Genomic DNA, 20,787 nt, shown 5'->3' with positions numbered 1-20,787 from the left:
TATATGAAATACTTCACATAATCTTCCGATTTTGAAGATTGAATATACAAAATCAAAAATATGTTTTAATCTCCGATACAAATGGGTTTTCGATTATGATTGTTTGTGAGATATTTGTGACGAGTGATTCAGTTACAAAAGGAATGAACGTTTCCTATTATAATGACGATGGTAATGTACGAGACTACCCTTCGATGCCCAGTCATTTAATGAAATCCTATTAATTTGTTTTTTTAACACAAATGATTGGTTTAGAATCATTTACACAAGTACATTACCATCAGTCGTTATATATATATATATATATATATATATATATATATATATATATATATATATATATATATATATATATATATATATATATAGAGAGAGAGAGAGAGAGAGAGATAGAGAGAGAAATAGAGAGAGTTAAGTTCAATTGAAAAAACAAAAAAGGTTGAGAATGGGAGAATTATTCCCAGCCACTCATTTATTTTTGACGCATAAGCATCTGTCCTACCAGCGGAAATTGAAAAGGAATACACATGTGTTTTCCAACAAAACATGTTTCTTTAAACTATGTTAATCATTATCTTAATATATACAAAAACATAGTTTTTTTTCATTTTTTTAATTTTTAAAAAATTATTATTATTGAAAAATGATTTTAAATATACCAAAATTCGTGGTTTTTTATTCTCTATAAATAAACATCCATATTGATATAGTTTTAAGATAAAATAAAAAAATTTATTGTTCTTTATATTTTCAGCTATCGTTATTCATAAGTGAATAAAAATGCATCAATTTTTTGCTACAGTACATTCGTTATTCACTTAGGAATAAAAATATATAATTAATTTTTTTTACAGTTTAAGTATCATTTATATACTACTTATTCATATATTAATAACAAATTAACTGTAACAAAAATCTGATAAATGTTTTATTTATATATGAATATAAAATATGACGACAACTAATACACATTTTATTCATATATAAATAAAATATATGACAAAAGATGATGTAAAAAATATATTTTAAGTAAGAAAACTTTATTACATGTCATATTCATATATAAACGATACTTAAGCTATAAAAAAAATAAACATACGTTTTATTCATACGTGAATAACGAACGTATTGTAATAAAAATCTAATACATTTTTATTCACTTATTAATAACGAGGGCTAAAACTCAAAAAAAATATTTTATCTTAAAATTATATCAATATGGATGTCTATTTATATAAAATAAAAAATTATGAATTTTGATATATTTAAAATAATTTTTTGATAAAAATGGTTTTCTAAAAATAAAATTAACAAAAAAATATATATTTTTGTATATATTAAAGTAATGATTAGAATAGTTTAAGGAAACATGTTTGGTTAGAATTTAGAAAACACATGTTTATCGTTATTCATTTTCGCCGGTACGTCTAAGTGTGTTTTGCGGCATAATAAATGTGTGGCTGAGTTTTTTTTTTTCAATTGAACTCTCATCTCTCTCTCTCTCTCTCTCTCTATATATATATATATATATATATATATATATATATATATATATATATATGTTCAGGTTCATTTGAGACAAGGCTAATTTTGTGAGACCGTGAGACCAAATCAAAAAATACTTTTAAAATGCAAAATAAAAGGAAAAATCCGAAAATTCTTTTTTTAATTATTATTTTCGTCACTTTAATTACCTAAAAAAATAAAATAAAATAATTATCATTTTTTTTTTAAAATAAGTGAAATATTATAATAGAATATTGTACTGTAAATATTATTGTAATGTGATTTTTATTTATTTATTTTTTATTTTTTTGGTAATTTTTTTATTTTTGGAAAATATAAATTCTGAGTTATATATATATATATATATATATATATATATATATATATATATATATATATATATATATATATATATATATATATATATATTGAGTTTTCTCAATTTTCCAAATAAAAAAAACAAAAAGAAAAAGTTGACAGAGGACCTCTTAATTATTGCCAAATGTCACCAAGCTTGTTTCCGAGAAGACTCTCCCTTCATTAAAACCTTTTCTGCGCCTCTCTCACTACTAATAACAAACCTACAAACAAACAAACATCAAACCGAACTAAATTTCCCAATTCCTTAAACAACTCATTCCACTCTTAGATACCCACAAAAATCACTTCTTCAACTATTGATTATCATCAAAGATTTCAGTCTTTCAATCAAGAACTGAAAGGAGGAATCAGAGCCCTCAAGTAGGGTGAAGTTTCCTCTTGAAAAATGCTTAGTATCTTCAACAAAAACCTCCGGCGACTCTGCTCAAAGTTCCGGTGGCCGGTGCGCCGCCGTTCAAAACCGAAAGTCATTATCAAAAGGTTCGGGAAATCTAATTCCAGAACTCAAGATATATCAAACACAAATGGGTCAGCCACAATTCATCCAAATAATCATTTGGGGAAATCAGAAACCCCAATCCGAATCGCAACTTTTAATGCCGCTTTGTTCTCCATGGCACCAGCAGTTCCAGAGTTGACTGAAAAAGCTTCAAGCTTTGACTATGGCGAAGACGAACAAGATTACAGTAGTAGGGTACCATCAAATTGCTCTGTTTCTTACACCAATTCAAGATCAAAATCAATGATTGATCGTCCCAAAAGTATATTAAAGCAATCACCATTGCATTCAAGCAGCTCCATGAGCAGTTCAGAAACTGTATCAAAACAGCAGAAATTCGCAAAATCAAAGCTAAGAGTTTCAATCAATTTACCCGACAACGAGATCTCACTGAAGCGAAGTGGGCAGTTAAGCTTCGCCATAGACGAAACGGAAGAAGGCCCGAGTTCAAAAACTATTAATTCGAAGGGTATAAGTAGGATTTTAAAAGGGAAAGGTGTTTTAAGATCACAAAACAGTTTTTCTTCAAAAGAATCTGAAAATCAAAGAGGGAAAGGTTATAGGTCAACGAAAACTGTTCTTGAAGTTTTGAAAGAATTGGATGCAGATATATTAGCTTTACAGGATGTTAAAGCAGAAGAAGAGAAAGATATGAAGCCATTATCGGATTTGGCTGCTGCTTTGGGCATGAATTATGTTTTTGCCGAGAGTTGGGCACCGGAATACGGCAACGCGGTTTTATCAAAATGGCCGATTAAACGATCCAAAGTTCAAAAGATTTTTGATGATTCCGATTTCAGGTTCAAAATTACTTTTATACCCTTATTTCATAAATATTTCTTTCTTATGAACGAACATTAGTTATATAATTATGACAACTTAATATCGTATTATCACTCTCGACACATTAATGCAAAGTTGCAAACATCAGAGATTCTTGTGTGATTATTACTTGTTTTCTTGTTTGCATTAATGTTGTTTTAACTAAATGATCTTGTGGATTTCTATAATTACTTGTCTTTAAAATAAAAACGACGATATAAATACTTTTGGGTTTAATCATGTCTTCAATTGATGGGGCCATTACTTAATGTAACCTTTTTTCGAAGAAGCAAAGGGGATTAGAATTCCGTAAGGAAAAGGGCATATAGTACAAAAGAATAGTAATTGTGAAAAGCTATAAATGGACCAAATAGTACTTCAAGATATAGCAAAAGATATTAAAAGGGATATTTTCGACCTATTTTACGTGAAAATAGATAGATCTGTATACGATTAGAAAAAAATTCGTTAGAAAGAAATATATTGAATGGTCTAGAAGCTATAAAAGTATATTAAAGCGTTTTTAACTTTCTAAATTATTTTATTCAAAAGAAATGTACCATTCTTTTAATAATTATATTCGTAGCCATGTTTAATGTATTATTTATTCATGAAAATTAATAAATAAAAAAATGTAGACATTTCGAATATTCAATCCAAATCAACCCATTTTTGTCCATACCATTTTGTCTGTCTGCACTCTTTTCAATTTATTTTGGCTCAATCAAAATTGAAGTTTTCACATATAAAATATCGATTTCATTTACTTAAATATGAAAAATGAGATTGGAGAGGGTTCTTACTTCTTAACATATGGAACGGGGGTGGGGTTACAAATATTAGACACCAATCTTTATTTCTACTGAAAAATTCATAAAATCCAGATAACAAGTTGAAGATTAGTGCTGTTTGGTATATCATGTTTGGGAACAGCTGTATGCTATTAAAAAGTTCAACAACTACTAAAAGTAATCTTAAAGATTATTTTGTGGGATGTGATTGCAAATTTTCACCGCCTGATTGCTACTAAAAGCCCATACTTCAATTATAATTTGTACACATCAAGGGTTCCAATCCTTTTCCATTTATATATACATGTCATTAAATTTTCTGCAAATATTATATATATGGTGATTTTGCATTAGGTGGTCCATGTTTTTCTTTGTGTGGTTGGATGGTGGATAGATAAATGAAAGAAACATAATAAGTTAACGGTTGTTGAAATGGATGTAGGAACGTATTAAAGGCAACAATTGATGTTCCACAAACTGGAGAAGTTGATTTCCACTGTACACTTCTTGATCATCTTGACGAAAAATGGCGTATGAAGCAGATAAATGCCATTATTGAATCTAATGAGAGACCACATATTTTAGCCGGAGGTATCAACTCTCTTGATGAAACTGATTACTCACCCGAAAGATGGACAGACATTGTAAAGGTACATAAAAAAAAATCCAATCTTTTTATTCTAAATATCACGAAATGACATGAATATTGTTACGAGTCTCACACTAGCTACACACACAGTGTCGAGAGAAAATCAAGGCTTAATTAACATTCTAACTTGTGTGTTTTTTTTTTCCCAGTATTATGAAGAAATGGGAAAACCGACACCAAAAGTTGAAGTGATGAAGTACTTGAAGAACAAACAATACACCGACGCTAAGGACTTTGCAGGAGAATATGAATCGGTAGTCATCATCGCGAAAGGCCAAAGTACAAATCCTTAACTATCATAACACAACTTTTTGGTCAAAAACGTGCAATATTTATTGCAAATAGTGATTCATCATACATAACTTTTAATACCAAAAGGACTATTCCAATTATATTTATTTTTTCTAACTTGTATACCCCTTATATTTTTTTTCACTTTCTAAAAATTTCTCTTACATCTTTTTTGTTACAAAAACTTTATAAATAATTTGTCAATTGTGTATATTTTTTCTAACTTGTATACCCCTTATATTGCAATAAATACGTCAATTTTGTTTTTTTATTTAATATGTTGTTTATGTTTTAATTTATTAAAAAGTATTTAATTTTTTAATATGTCAATTTGTTTCTATTTAGAAATTAATTTGAAAGTTTGTAACCTTTTTTAATGATTTAATGCAGATGTACAAGGCACGTGTAAGTATGGTACAAGGGTAGATTACATATTGGTGTCACCCGACTCTCCATATAAATTTGTTCCGGGTTCATATATGGTTTTATCATCAAAAGGTACTTCTGACCATCATATAGTCAAAGTCGATGTAACAAAGGTAGAGGTGCCACCTCCACAACAATACGTTAGATCAAGGCATCATCGACATTCTAAACAAAAAGTTGTGAAAATAACAAATTCTAATTCATCAAAAGGTGTATGGAAGATGCAAACGTTAGATAGATCATAGATATATAGATAAATTAATATTGAGATAGTTACTATATTACTATTATATACATATATTTGTTCTTTTTTTTTTTTTTTTTTTTGAGTTGAAATACGCTTTGGTATGTGATTTACACTTTTACAGGAGAGTAACTTGTCCATGTAAAAATTTGATGCATTTGTGTAGTTTGATTACGTATTGTGAACTGTGAGCGACTTTTGATATATTATATGATATGATAAAAGATTTATTCTCAAGTCAATGTAATGTAAAATATCAAAAACTTGTAATGAGTGACATTTGTGTCAGTAGCCATTAATGGCAGCTTGTATCTGTTCCAAAGTTTTTCCTTTTGTTTCGGGTACCGTTTTCATCACAAACAGAATAGAACATACGTTTACTGCTGCATACAGAAGAAAGGTACCTGAAAAAAATAAAAAACAATGTTGTCAATGATATGAATGATATGACATGACATTTAGGTATCAAGGCTTACCATAAGAACTCCACTTGGAGAGAAAATTAAAAGTGTAGGAAACGGCCCATGCACCAGCCCAGTTTACAAGCGTGACCAGCCCACCAGCAGCGCCTTTGATGTCAATAGAGAAAATCTAGATATATGCAAAACATTCATCTGATTAATTAACGGATAAGAATATTGAAAAGTGATTATTGTGATGATTAATATACCTCAGACATTATAACCCATGGAACTGCTCCCATTCCTATTGAAAACCCTGCTATATACAACTGAGTTGGAAAAAATAAAGATTTTAGAACAAAAATATATACAGTAAATGTTTGTAGTTTCAGTTTTGCAAGTGCTATGATGGAATATTTACCAGAATGCCCGTCACAGCTAGTGCAGGTGCTACTCCCAAAGCTATTTGATAAGTCTAGTGCACAAGAAGATTGTTAGATTAGATGATTAAATCCTACATTTACTTAAATTGCCTGATTAGTAGCCTTTACAGCATATATAACATGAAATAAAAAAAGAAAATTTTGATTTTTCAAGAGAAGATAATGTAAAGGTTTAGTGTGTGATGATTACCTTGAAGTAGAATGAAGCTGCTGTTGATATACAGCCCAAAGTCATCCCCACCAAAGAAACCTTGACATATACATTACATGTTATTAAAAATGGTACTATATATATCGATTTCTGGTTACCTAGCTATAGGTTGAATCGGGTATTATTTTGTCGGGTCAAATGTGTAATATACTAATATTAGAAAGATTGAGCTAAAGGGAAACAAGCAAAATGAGTAAAAAATCAGCCATAATATATTTAGCTGCATATAACCTTTACTGTAATTATAATATACTTTTATATAATAACAACATTTAACACATTAGTTACCTATAAATGTGGTGTTGGTATAGAATATATATATATATATATATATATATATATATATATATATATATATATATATATATATATATATATATATATATATATATATATATTGAACTTACCAGTAAGAGTGGCTTTCTACCAAGTTTGTCTACAAGGAGTGCATTAAGGGTGGTAACCACAACCTGGAAGAAGAGGACATTGTAAGTAATAAAATATCATCAAACAAGAAGAATTTCTAGATTTACCTGAAGAACAGCGTAGATTATTGTACCAGTATCAGCAGGAAATCCTGAAAATCATACAACAAACTACAAATCAGGTTACTCAATGTATTACAATAATCGATTTGATGGTGTTGCTTACACCTAGGTGAACAAATGGGCCTAGGCCCATGAAAGGCCTAAAAAACTTGGTTTTCAAGGCCTGATGGGTCCTCTTGATATGTTCCATATTTTTACATAAAAGGCTCAGTTACAAATTCATGACCAGTTTAGGTCCAGTTGTAGGACTAGTTGAGGCATGACTAGTCCAGGCCCAGTTACAAATTCATGAATCATGAAATTTATTTATCTTCAATTATTTCCTGAAATGTTTTTTGTTATTATTGTTTAGCAACCCAAAATGATGCAGAGAAGAATAATTGAGCTAAGGGTGAAGAAGTTCCCAACATTTAGCAATATGATGCAAATATGGGGAATCAATGGTGAAATGATTCTGGAAGTTAACAAAGAAAAAGATGGGAGCATGCAGAGAACGCAAAGAATGGAAAGAAGAAAGAGATATATTTTCATACATGCTTTAGTGCTATTACAACCATAAAAAATCTTCAGAAAATAAAAATGGTATTTGGTAAAAAGAGGTTAGATCATAGTCATGTTACACAGCACATTTTACTTAGTGAGAATCAAGACAGTGGCCCCAGAAAAAACAAACTCGAATGAGGAGATTTTCGTATTTACGATGCTGATTTGTTTGCATTACAACCACAAAGATTACAAGTTCATACACAATAATACATGTACAGTTTTTTGGTTATTCGGCGGGGAAGAAAGCGGAAATAAATCAACGTACAACTTTACTAAGGTGCTGTTCGTTTTTTGGAAAAAACCTCTTCAGACCTCTTATTGCTGCGCGGCGCAGCACACGCGCAACACTTTTCATCTCGCAGCTGTTTGTTTTTTAGAAGTCTTCAGAGTCAAAAACCTCTGCGCGTGCTCTGTTTGGCGCAGCACTTGTACTGCCTCTTCCAACCTCTTCCAGCCTCTTTTTCTTTTTTTTTTTCTTGCTGAATTTTTTCTTATATGTTGTTGAAAATTTATTTCACTTTTTATTTTTCATTTTTTTGTTTATTCTTGTTGATTTTTTTTTCGTTTTTTTATATTGAATAATGACAATTTTTGATGAAATATCATTATTTTTTTACTAAATATCTTTATTTTTTTTTGTTGAAATATCATTATTTTTTACTGAATTATCATTAATTTTTGTCGAAATGTTATACATTATAAAAATTTTCGTATTTAAAAAACTATTTTTGATTTATAAAATTAGTTTATTTTAATTTTTTAATATCTGCAGCAGTAAGCAGATGTTAAAAAAAACAAACACGCTTCTTATTACAGTCTGCAGCTGTTTGGTCCACCTCTTCTACTGCAGAGGGTTGCAGAGGTGGTCCGCAGACTTCATGAATTTTTGCTTCAGAAAATCAAACAGCACCTAAAAGAGTGCAAGAAGTACGAACACTTGCTGAACAATGTGAAATCTATAGAAAAAATAGTGGTTTCTCTCTCCTTAAAAAACTCTGTAATTAGTAAAAAACATAGTTCCTCTTCTAAAAAAACCTGTTGAAGATTCTATTGGTGTAATGGAGAGAAAAACAGGATCGATTTGAAAATTATGAGAGGTTTATGTACAAACGATATCCTTTTAACGTGTTATGCAATCCTTGTTTCTCAAGATGGCAAACGCGATCAACAAGGAACCATCTAAGTTATAAATCGTTGTTAAGCGAAAAAGCGAGAACATTTTTTATTGAACATGTGTCATAGATGTAGAAAAAGATTTAACACTCTATGTAACACTGTTCTTTGTAGCTGATGACATTATGAGAGGTGTAATATATTTATAAGTTAGTAAGGGGTTAAAACATGTATTTTGCTAGAGTATATGAATAGATGAATTTAAAATATAGGTTAACTTATAATTATAAAGAAGAATGATGTATAACCCCTCATTTATGACTTAATAAGTAAACATATAATCATTTTTAGGTGACCTCATCTAAACGAAAGTTGTAGTTGACTCAAATACGAATGTGTGGATATAAAGACAATCAAAATCTGAGTTGGTATGAAGAAGTTATGGTCATCTGAAGTTAAGAAGTAAGTACGTTGCTGAAATGAGAAAGAAACAGGGTAGAAACGGGCAATGTGTATGCGTCAAAGTCCCATAATCATCTCCAAACTCGTTTTAATGAAGTATATTGCCTTTATGGACATTTTTAAGTGAGACACGGGTTGTGTCTATGGAGACACGTGCCATGTCTCGAGTTCAAATCCCTAAGGGATTGTTTAAAATATCAACTCGGTTAGTGGTCCTCATTTCTCACACACACATGCATATCCAGAGCTAACTAAGGGTTTTTTTAAGAGCTAAAACCTTGTAGAAAAAGTTTGATGCAAACGAACTTCAAGAAAACAAGAATTAAACTTCATCTCTTAGATTAGAGGTAAGGTTCACATTCTTACTAAGCTTGGTTGTAGTTTTCAAGGTAGAAATTGATGGGTGACGTAACCCTTGATCGTACATGCCTCCATGGAAATAAAAACTCGATGATGATGTTGTAATGAGCTTACTAATAATAACTTCAAGTATTATAAATGAAATGCATGATTAAATTCTTGAGATGAAGAAGATAGATAAAAACCGTAGTTTGGTGAAATGACGAACAAAGTGAAATTAATCTCATGTCTTGATGATTTAAGACATATGACAAGATATTCATGGATCATATTTAGTTTTAATCATGAAATCAGCTCCATAAACATGGTGGAGGTGTTTGTTTAAGTTTATGCATTAACTAGTTGTACCTTAGGCTATGATGCTTAAGTGAGGTTATTTCATAGCTTCTACGGTGAAAACAAATATGGGCCTCAAGAACTAGAGTTTCAAGCATATATATCTTAAGGTGAGGAATCTCATACACCTCCAATGAAGGATAAATCTTATGCTAGCATGATATGCGAAAATACTCAAATTATATGAGCCGAGAATGGTTGAAAAGCAGTGATTGAGTATAGCAGAACAGTTCTAGCTAAATTTAACTCTGACATAGCTATTTATAACAGAAAAGCAATGATTGAGTATGGTTGCATAGTTATAGTCAACTATAACTAACATAAGCTATTTATAGTAGAAAAGCAATGATTAAGTATAGTTGAATATAACTGATATAACTAATAATAGCTTAAAGGTTATAACTAACATAGTTGAATATTTGATGTTGAAACTAAAGAGTGGAATATAACCTTGTTTAAATATTGTATATTATTATTGTATATTGTTATGTTTATGTTGATTAGATTACTCACTAAGCTTGTAAAGCTTAACCTATATTATGTTCTTTTTCTAATCACAATCAAGCTTTGGCAACTTTTAGAGATAATGCAAAGTTAGAATTGTTAAAAGTGGCCAAGACTAGGTTTATGTCTTATTACCTTTTTGTTGCAAAGATTAATGATATGTAGGGATGCTCTTGCTACAACCATCTTCCTTAATAGGAAGATGTAAACTAAGAGAGCCAAATTATTGATTATTAAAACCATTAGGAGTGAAATTTTTTTGGAGGATGTTGAAAGTATTCTAGTTATAACAAAACCTATTGTCTTGTTGATCAAGAAGAAGAACGGGTGTTGTGAGAGCAATTCACAGCATTCCACATGAAAAAAATGGCTTCACTTTAATGCAGCAACTCAAATAGATGAAGTGACCATGGAGGAAATCAATTGGTGGACAAGTTATGGTTGAGAAACTCCAAAACTAGATGAAATCAAATAAAATAAAAATAATAAAAAATAAATAAATAAAAAAAAAACTATCATAACTACTAACAATTCTTTAATCGAAAAAAATTGGAGCACTTACTCATATTCACACTGTGAAGAGATTTCTTTTGAATTGTAAAAGAGCTTACAAATTGGTATCCATTCATTCATACATTTGTCTTTTATCATGATTTTTTGAAAATTATCAAGATATAGGAAAATTTAGAGAGAGATGATGTTGATGCGGAATGGAAAAGGAAAAGTAGAGGACTAAGTAATTTAATATTTTAACTGTACTGTTTTTGTTTAAAACTAATGTAATATAGGTTTTGTTATAGCTAGAATACTTTTAACATCTTCTTAAAATTCTTCACTCCTAATGGTTTGAACAACCAACAAGCTAGTTCTCGTAGTGTTTTCATCCCCTTGTTTTACCCGATCCCACTAAGAATAAGGACAATGGTTGTAGCAAGAGTCTCTCTATAATCCATTAACATTTTCAATAAAGTGCAATCAGACACAAACATAGTCTTGGCCACTTTTAAAATCTCTTAACTTTGAATTATTTGTAAACATTGCCAAGGCTTGACTGTGATTAAAAAAATAACTAACAAACACTTTCCCTCTCCTATACATATTTATCAACCATAAAACTCATTTGCAAGGTTTTTAGTTTCATGGTATGGACACAACAAGGAGATGAAATATATATATTTAAAAAATAAAGATTTTGAGATTTAACCTCAGCCATATATTTCTTATTTGCCGCTCTAACGCTCCAACGTACCGGCAACAACGAGGTATGTCTAATAATAAATGATTATATGCCAGAGAGGTATAATCATATATAATTATACATGTTTATACGTATATGTCGAATAATAGATTATTATACATATATGTGTATTCACAAATTAAGTAATCATATATGATTTAACAATTGGTAGCAAAAGAGGTGGTGGTGGCAGAGATAGCGGTGGTATAATTGTCGAAAGTGGCAGGGGTGGGGCTGACTGCTTGCAAAGGTGGTGGTAGTGGCGGTTATGGTGGTGGGGAAGGTGGCAGAGATCAAAGGAACGGACGGCGCTACATAATCATTTATGATTATAACTCACCCGCCGTGCCGGTACAACGGAGGGTTAGAACGGCATATGTGAATTATATGGCTGAGGTTGAATCTCAATATCTCTATTTTATTTTGAATCTCAATATCTGTAAAAAGGGGAGTGTGAAATTATCAGAGCACAAATATCATTAACCCTACTTCGCCTCTTGTTCTTCCCTGTCAGCCATTTTTTTTCTTTTTTTCTTTTCTTCTTCAATGGACCCAAAATCACAGTCACAAACATACGGAACTTCATTCCGTTTATACTGGAGATGGAGAGCAGACAGTACACCTCATGGGCAGAATTATTTCGCATCCATTGCAGGGCTTTTCAGGTTGCAGATCACATTGATTCTACCATCATCCCTCCTTCAAAACCTTCTTCTTCTTCATCTTCTCCAACCTCAACAGAAGCTGATAAAACCTCCACTGATGCCGACAAAACTAAAGCATCAGAGTTTGCAACATGGTCACAACTCGATGCTATTGTTCTCCAATGGATCTACAACACAATTTCTAATGATCTGCTGCACACAATTTTGAAACCAAACACCACTGCGTGTCAGGCATGGACTGCCCTTGAAAACATTTTTCAAGATAACCAGAGCACTAGAGCTGTCTATCTTGACAGCAAATTCGTCTCTACAAGACTTGACCAACACCCTAACATCTCCTCCTATTGCCAAGCCATGAAGATGCTTGCTGATCAACTGGCAAATGTGGGAAACCCGGTTTCCAACCAACGTCTTGTTCTTCAACTAATTGCTGGTCTCAATGAAAGCTATGAAGGGGTCGCGATGATCATCCAGCAAACAACACCCTTACCTAATTTCTATGAAGTTCGCTCCAAACTCATCATGGAAGAAGCACGAAAAGCTCATCAGGCTGCTGCCACTGCTGTATCCCTAACCGGAGGCACCTCCGCTACCGCCTTGACTGCTTCAGCACCAATGACTCATCCAAATTTTGGAGATAGCAGCCGCCTTAACCAACAACAGGCAGATCCCTTTACCTCTCGTGGACGCGGACGGGGTCGAGGAGGACGCGGTCGTGGACGATCTTCCAACGGGCGTGGACGCGGTACCAACAATAACCAAACCCAACAGACATATAATCGAGGGTCCCGTCCCTATCAGCCATGGACTACACCGCCACCATGGGCTTTTCCCAACTATACAACATGGGCTTACCCCCCTTGCCCATATCCGACTCAGCAATATGGATCCTCCAAACCTCCATCAATTTCCACCGGGATTCTAGGCAATCGACCTCAGCAGGCCTATCCGGTATCAGAAATCAGCTACACACCAACCGATCTTGAGCAAGCTTTTCACACAATGGCATTACACCCACCTAATCAGACTTGGTATGCTGATACCGAAGCAACGTCACACATGACTCCCAACACAGGTAACTTCACGTCTTATATCAATAATGGTCTTTCTCAGAATGTTATTGTCGGTAATGGTTCCACTATTCCAATTCAAGGCACCGGTAATCAAACACTTCCTTACCCTCTTCCTCCTTTTATTCTAAAAAATGTTCTTCACACTCCAAATGTCATTAAAAATCTTTTATCCATTCGTCGCTTTACTATTGACAACAATGTTTCCGTAGAATTTGACCCGTTTGGTTTTGATGTGAAGGACTTCCAGACGCGGACTCCAATCCTCCGTTGCAATAGTACCGGTGCTCTCTACCCTTTCAAGCTCCAGTCAAATTCCCAAGTTACACAACCTTCTACTTTTGCTGCAATTACTAGAGACCTATGGCATCATCGCCTTGGCCACCCGGGCGCGGATGTTTTATCTTCTTTACGTTCTACTTTAAATTTTCCTAGATCAAAACCTTTTTCTTCTGTTTGTCGTTCTTGTGTGTTGGGTAAACAAATAAAGCTTCCTTTTATTACTTCTCAGTCAATAACTCATTTACCTTTTGACATTATTCATACGGATCTATGGACCTCCCTGTGTTAAGCTCTAGTGGTCACCGCTACTATATTTTATTTTTGGGTGACAAAACCAATTATTTATGGACTTATCCTCTAGCCAATAAGTCCCAAGTTTTTTCCATCTTCATCCAATTCTTTGCTATGGTCAAAACACAATTCCATTACACTATTAAAACCATACAATGTGATAATGGTCGTGAGTTTGATAACCATCAATTTCACAATTTTTGCTCTCAAAATGGCCTTCAATTCCGCTTTTCTTGTCCGCACACATCTCCTCAAAATGGAAAAGCTGAACGTAAAATACGATCCATTAATAATATCCTTCGCACTCTTCTCACCCACTCAAACGCACCCATGTATTTTTGGCACCATGCACTCCAACATGCTACGTACCTGTTAAACATTCTTCCCAGCAAACCTATTGCCAATCTAACCCCTACACATCTTCTATATAATCTTCAACCCTCATATTCACACCTCCGTACCTTCGGTTGTCTATGTTACCCACTTACTCCATCTCCCACCATCCACAAACTCCAAAAACGTTCCCGACCCTGCATTTTCTTAGGCCACCCCATCAATCACCGAGGGTACAAATGTTTTGACATGCAAAATAAAACCATTATTATATCCCGCCATGTAATATTCGATGAAACTATTTTTCCCTATCTTAACCTATCATCACCGACCCCTACAACCCAACTACCATCAGACCCACACCCATTAATGTGGTCCGACTCCATTCAACCAACCCCCAACGCAGCTACGTCTCCCCCATTGGTTGTCAACAATGCTCCGGCAACCACCCCATCACCTCCCCTGATCACTTATTCACGCCGTACAAGGCCTACCCTTCAACAACCGCCTACCACAACAACAACCCCTTCTGGTTCGAACCCCCTACCAATCACCTCACAAACACCTTCTGTTCCTCCTACTCGTACTATCCACACCAGAAGTATGTCTGGCATTTCGAAACCCAAACAACACTACAACCTCCATACTTCTACCTCTATCTCCCCTATCCCTCGAAACCCAATAGAAGCACTTAAAAACCCGGATTGGAATAAAGCGATGACAGACGAGTTTCAGGCCCTTATTGATAATAAAACGTGGGAGTTAGTCCCGAAACATAACAATATGAATATAGTGCGTAGTATGTGGATTTATCGCCATAAAACTAAGTCTGATAGTTCTTTAGAGCGATACAAAGCTCGTTTGGTTTGTGATGGCAGGTCTCAAAAAGCAGGTATCGACTGTGGTGACACTTTCAGCCCCGTGGTAAAGCCGAAGACAATTCGGACTGTTTTGTCCCTAGCTCTTTCTAATGAGTGGCAAATTCACCAACTCGACGTGAAAAACGCGTTTCTACACGGACATCTACATGAAACAGTTTACATGCATCAACCCCCCGGCTTTCGTAATCATTTATATCCAAATCATGTATGCCTGCTTAAAAAGTCTCTCTACGGACTTAAACAAGCACCCCGAACTTGGTACCAAAGATTTGCTGACTACGTATTCACTATGGGGTTCAAACATAACAAATGTGACCATTCACTATTCGTATACAAAAAGGGAACCCATACGGCTTTCCTCCTATATGTAGACGACATCTTACTCATCACCTCCTCACCCGGATTACATCATCAGTTTATGGTTTTATTAGCAAAAGAGTTTGCCATGAAAGATCTTGGACCCCTAAGCTACTTTCTTGGAATTTCGGTGTCTCGTTATAAAGATTCAATTTTTTTGTCACAACAAAAGTACGCCACCGAAATTTTGGAACGAGCAGGCATGACCTCATGTCACCCAACTTCCACACCAGTTGACAGTAAGGCCAAATTAAGCAGCACCGATGGAACTCTTTTGCCTGACGGGGGAATACAATATCGCCAGCTGGCAGGGGCTCTCCAATATTTGACCTTCACACGGCCAGGCATAAGCTACGCAGTTCAACAAGTTTGCATGCACATGCATGCACCCCGAACATCTCATTTTAATGCTCTTAAACGAATTTTGAGGTATATTAAAGGTACTCTTGCTCACGGGTTGCATCTTCACAAATCACCTTCTAGGAAACTTGTTGCCTATACCGATGCCGATTGGGCAGGTTGCCCGGACACGAGACGCTCAACTTCTGGTTACTGTGTCTACTTGGGCGATAACCTAATATCCTGGTCCTCAAAGCGTCAACTAACACTCTCTCGATCTAGTGCCGAAGCAGAATACCGGGGAGTTGCAAATGTCGTTTCCGAAACATGTTGGATCCGAAATTTGTTGTTGGAGCTTCATGTCCCTCCAACTACAGCCACACTAGTCTATTGTGACAATGTCAGCGCCGTTTACTTATCATGCAACCCGGTTCAACACCAACGTACCAAACACATCAAGCTAGACATTCATTTCGTTCGGGGAAAAGGTCGCTCAGGGTCAAGTCCGTGTATTCCATATTCCATCTCGCTATCAGATTGCGGATATCTTCACAAAGGGTCTACCTTTCATTCTCTTTGACGGTTTCAAGCACAGTCTCAACGTTCGTCATCCTCCCGATTCAACTGCGGGGGTCTATTAGCCGAAGATATCTTTCCTCATATTGAGGAAGTATTGTTATAGTTGATAAACCATATCTTCATTATAGATAGCGATAGGATATTGTATAAATATCAATTGTAAATCATTGGAATGATACGGGGAAAATTACCAATTAACAATCGCTTCAGCACTTTTGCAACTTGTTGAATTGTTTGGTCCTACCAATTCAATAGCTCCAAAAATTTGCTACTATTCATGTTTTATCTAAACCAAAAAAACCTCTACGTAGATAAACATAGATCCACGACTATTCACAACAACAATGACTAATCAATGGATTGTGCTTGACGTTTGGCCACCCATCATATACAATGGAAACACCTACTGAATAATGTATATCTTTATGAGTGTCAAATCTTTTTTCTTTATCTTGACTGATTCTTTCAAAACTTTTCACTTTTTTTTTCGCTTGATAGGGGTTTATAACCTAGATGGTTCTTTGTTGAGTGCGTTTACCATCTCAAGAAACTAAGGATTGTGCAACACGCTAAAATGGATACCGCGTGCATATAGACCTCTCATAACTTTCAAATCGACCACGTTTCTCATCCTTACACCAAAAGAGTCTTCAAGTACGTTTTTTTAGAAGAGGAACTCTAGTTTTCTACCAATTACAAAGATTTTTAAAAGGCGAGAAACACCTTTTTTTTTTTAGTTTCACTTTTTTCAACAATCGTTCATACTTCTCGCATCTTTTAATAAAGCATACTTCTCACAATCTTTTACAAAATTGGTACACCTTTTTATTTCTGCTTTCTTCCCCACCGAATTACCAAATAATGTTCATGTATTCTTGTGTATGAACTTGTAATTTTTCTTCCCTTTTTCTTTCATTATAAACACTAGCCACTTTTGGGTATTAATTTTGAATTACATCATACATATATAGCTCCTTAAATGAGGATTTTTTCAGCACCAAACAACATGTCTACTTGTAAGCAGATGATGACACCTTGCCCTCTAACATTCCTAGTGCCCCTTACATAGTGATGTTCGCATCACATCCATGTATATTTTTTTTAAAAGAACTTAGTTAAATTCGGGTTGAGCACGTAGATATTGTAAGTACCTGAAGAAGCGAAAATACTGCTTGCATAAAAACAAATTCCGTTTATTCCTCCAAATTGTTGAGAGATCATCAGCCCAACTCCTATCTTCTCATTAGAAGTGGATAAAACAAGGTTAGCATTAAACCTTTTCATGTTACATGAGTGTCATCTAAAAGATCTAGTAACAATATAAAAAACTTACAATAACAGAACTCAAGTATCTGCTCTGAAACAAATCAATTAGTCTGGCTTTTGGGAGCCTTTCCAGTGTTTCTATATATTCCTGTGAAATATTGCAACATCTTGTTAACTGATACCCCTCTCAATTTTCATAATTTTGTGAAAAAAAGAAAAGGTTTGAAATGCAAACCCTGATTTCAGCTGCCTCCTCAGATACATCAATTTCCTCCCCACGAAGTTTCCTTAGTGCAGCATCAAATTCCCTTTGTTTTCCTATCTTAGCCTGAATGCAATATGCATATCAACATTTCTTAAATCTTCACCTATATAATTATAATACTTTGTGTTTTTTTTCACTTAAACCTTACCAGCCATCTAGGAGATTCGGGTATAATAAAGAGGCCCAATAGTAAAACACCACATGGAATCAATCCTGCAACCAAATCACTGTGATTCACATTTCATCACCTGTTAGTAAGGTTTAGGTGGATGATGTTGCTTTTTGTTCCTTTTTCGCCCTTTGTTTTAAAAGGATGTGATATTCTTTAGCTCTTGTAGACATAACTATATTAATTCTTATGTATTAAATTCATTGGTGGAAAAATCTTGATTGAAAGAAAGAAAGGAAGTACATAATGATGTCCAGAAACCTGCCAAAGCCATGGTTCGCCAATGTAGGATTGTTCCTACTACAAAGGAAACTGACACTCCAGTAACGATTAAGAGCTGCAAAGTAATCAGAAACACTTAAAATAATTAAATTTTGCATGATGAATTATAAAAAGTTAAATACTAAAATGGGATTTTGCATTGACAACCTGATTTGCTGCTGTTAACAAGCCTCGTAATTGTTTGGGTGCTATTTCAGCTATGAATACAGGTACCTTACAACATTAAAGATTTAAAGATGTTCATTATCTTATGCAAACAAATATTTATAATTAGTCATATAAGTTTAATAATTTCAGACAGAGTGATGTACCTACCACATAGGAAAAGACTCCCATTCCAAATCCATTTGCTAGTCTTCCAATATCCAGAGGCATAGGGCCCTTTCCATCATAATAATAATAATAATAAATTATTTGGTCATATTCTGTTTTAAAGATTTAATGACTTCTTTGAGTAAAAATGGTGACTACCTGAGCAAAATAAATGGCTAGCCACCCTCCTATGCAGAAAGCACTTGATATTCTCAATGCCTGTTCAATAGTTGATTAGAAGATTTAATTTTTTGATTTTGTAAAAAAGATGGAAAGGTAATTTAAATGAGAATGGCTAACTTATAATTACCCCTTTGCGACCGAATAAATCAGCCATGGGCCCACTTGCAATGGCACCGATCATTGCCCCAAATGTCAATATTGACCCAAATAAAGAATACTACAAAGAAAACAAAAACAAATAATTAAGCACTTTATATTTCAAAAAGATTATAAGGCACACTGGGGATAAATGTTGCAAAAACTCACCTGTGCCATTGTTAGATTTAGATCTCTCCTGATGCCAGCCTCTGTAGGGGATGAATAACCAACCTGAAGAGTAAATGTCAATCAAATCATGATTGGCACCAACAAGATTTTCACATGTGAAACTTGTGAGATATTGATATGAAATCCAACATGGTTTTAGATTTCTAAGTTTGGAGAAGATAAATTAAACAACTAACCGAATTTAGCACTTACACCAGTTCCAAATGCATAAGAACCACACACTGCAACAAATGTGCTGAGGTAAACCATGAAATTATTCTCCTTTCTTTCATCTTGAGATACAAGTGGAGCTCTAAACCCATCTTGACCTCTGTCTCTTCTCTCTATATCTTTTTTATTAGCCATGATTATTTGTACCTCTTTCGCTACAAATAGTATCTGTAAAGTTCCAATGAGTATTATGTCTCGTGAGAGACAGAGAGAGAGTCAAAAAGTAAAGGGTAGGTTTGCCTTCCTGATTAGGGTCTTTCAATGTCTGCAATCATGTGGTTAAACCGACTTTTGGCTAACTAAATTGGCTATGGTAATGATTCAATACTCAATGGAGTCCGTTCAATTAACTGAGAAATCTTCGTATCTCAAACAATTTGAATTCTAAACGTATGAACAAAAGAGAGATCGGAATAAAGCCAATCAAAAACTGCTTGTTTTGCATACTGTATGTGCTAGGCGGTTAAGTGGCTAAGTGCTAACCCGATTATTGACGATTGAAATTACCTAATGTAGCTAGCTACCAGCTATTACGCAGAGATTTGTTCAACTCCTTTGAACTTCCAAATCTTCATATCTTAAATTTCGCATTATAGACGCATGATTGCATGAATAACAGAGACATCATAATAAACCTAATGTTCAACGACTGTTTGTTTTACAATATTATATCATATGATTCGACTCGTAAGTCATAAACATGAAACTAAGCACATTGGGAAGGATTTACGGCACATGTTCTTCCGATTTGGACGTACCTGCGTTTGCCTCCGGCGAGATTTGAACCGAAATCCTTAAGGGCCGTAGCTACTTCCTTTCGCAGCTATTATGTTGAAATTGGAACTGCATGTAATGGTGAATTTGAAGTTGGCAGAAATCATCGGATCAATGGATCGTAGATCCGAGTGTTACGAGTGTATGTTGGAAGAGTTTACATAGGACATGGTAGTAATACCAGAAGAATCGGAGGAAGACGATTCGTCCCTACATGTTTGTCCAAAATTGTCCCTGTGCTTTGGCCAGAATTACACATTTGGTCCCTAACTGAATTTCTATAAATTTCAGGGACGAAGATATGGGTTTATTGGTTGGGTTGCTGAAGATCAATGTCTGATTGTGCAAGAACTATCATCCCTGGTTTGCTAAAGTTAATAATCAAGCTTCAAGATATAATATAGGAAGTTAAAGATGTTACTAGCTAGTGTT

The 20,787-nt window shown here is 34.1% G+C and overlaps 2 protein-coding genes across 2 annotated transcripts; one reads left to right on the top strand and one right to left on the bottom strand.

The window, feature by feature from the left end:
• The first annotated feature begins 2,034 nt into the window (after positions 1-2,034).
• LOC145055666 (DNAse I-like superfamily protein) lies at positions 2,035-5,846 on the top strand. Its single transcript, XM_079004047.1, has 4 exons — positions 2,035-3,186; positions 4,442-4,649; positions 4,798-4,927; positions 5,330-5,846. The coding sequence occupies exons 1-4, from the start codon at positions 2,273-2,275 to the stop codon at positions 5,608-5,610; spliced, it is 1,533 nt and encodes a 510-aa protein (XP_078860173.1). The 5' UTR covers positions 2,035-2,272; the 3' UTR covers positions 5,611-5,846.
• On the bottom strand, positions 5,666-20,478 carry LOC145055667 (sugar transporter ERD6-like 7). Its single transcript, XM_079004048.1, has 19 exons — positions 20,340-20,478; positions 19,564-19,749; positions 19,351-19,413; positions 19,172-19,261; positions 19,021-19,080; positions 18,865-18,930; positions 18,697-18,762; positions 18,529-18,604; positions 18,247-18,311; positions 18,069-18,161; positions 17,901-17,981; positions 17,719-17,803; positions 7,198-7,241; positions 7,072-7,134; positions 6,644-6,703; positions 6,432-6,485; positions 6,280-6,339; positions 6,086-6,200; positions 5,666-6,013 (listed from the first exon to the last, which is right to left on the bottom strand). Exons 2-19 carry the CDS (start codon positions 19,714-19,716, stop codon positions 5,895-5,897), a joined length of 1,413 nt encoding a protein of 470 aa, XP_078860174.1. The 5' UTR covers positions 19,717-19,749; positions 20,340-20,478; the 3' UTR covers positions 5,666-5,894.
• Between the last annotated feature and the right edge of the window lie 309 nt (positions 20,479-20,787).

This window comes from Lactuca serriola, chromosome 5, assembly GCF_051521515.1.
Source record: "Lactuca serriola cultivar US96UC23 chromosome 5, Lser_US96UC23_V15, whole genome shotgun sequence".
Classification (NCBI taxonomy): Eukaryota; Viridiplantae; Streptophyta; class Magnoliopsida; order Asterales; family Asteraceae; genus Lactuca; species Lactuca serriola.
The sequence above is the reverse complement of the archived record's forward strand: the minus strand, read 5'-3'. Positions and strand labels throughout refer to the sequence as shown.

Bases quoted from the DNA above. Each gene is read 5' to 3' on its own strand.
- LOC145055666 (XM_079004047.1), top strand. From the start codon at position 2,273: ATGCTTAGTATCTTCAACAAAAACCTCCGGCGACTCTGCTCAAAGTTC. The intron at 4,650-4,797 runs GTACATAAAAAA...TTTTTTTCCCAG, and splicing joins GATGGACAGACATTGTAAAG to TATTATGAAGAAATGGGAAA. The intron at 4,928-5,329 runs GTACAAATCCTT...GATTTAATGCAG, and splicing joins CATCATCGCGAAAGGCCAAA to ATGTACAAGGCACGTGTAAG.
- LOC145055667 (XM_079004048.1), bottom strand. From the start codon at position 19,716: ATGGCTAATAAAAAAGATATAGAGAGAAGAGACAGAGGTCAAGATGGG. The intron at 19,262-19,350 runs GTGAGTTTTTGC...TTTTCTTTGTAG, and splicing joins TAAATCTAACAATGGCACAG to TATTCTTTATTTGGGTCAAT. The intron at 6,704-7,071 runs GTAAGTTCAATA...GTATATGTCAAG, and splicing joins GTAGAAAGCCACTCTTACTG to GTTTCTTTGGTGGGGATGAC.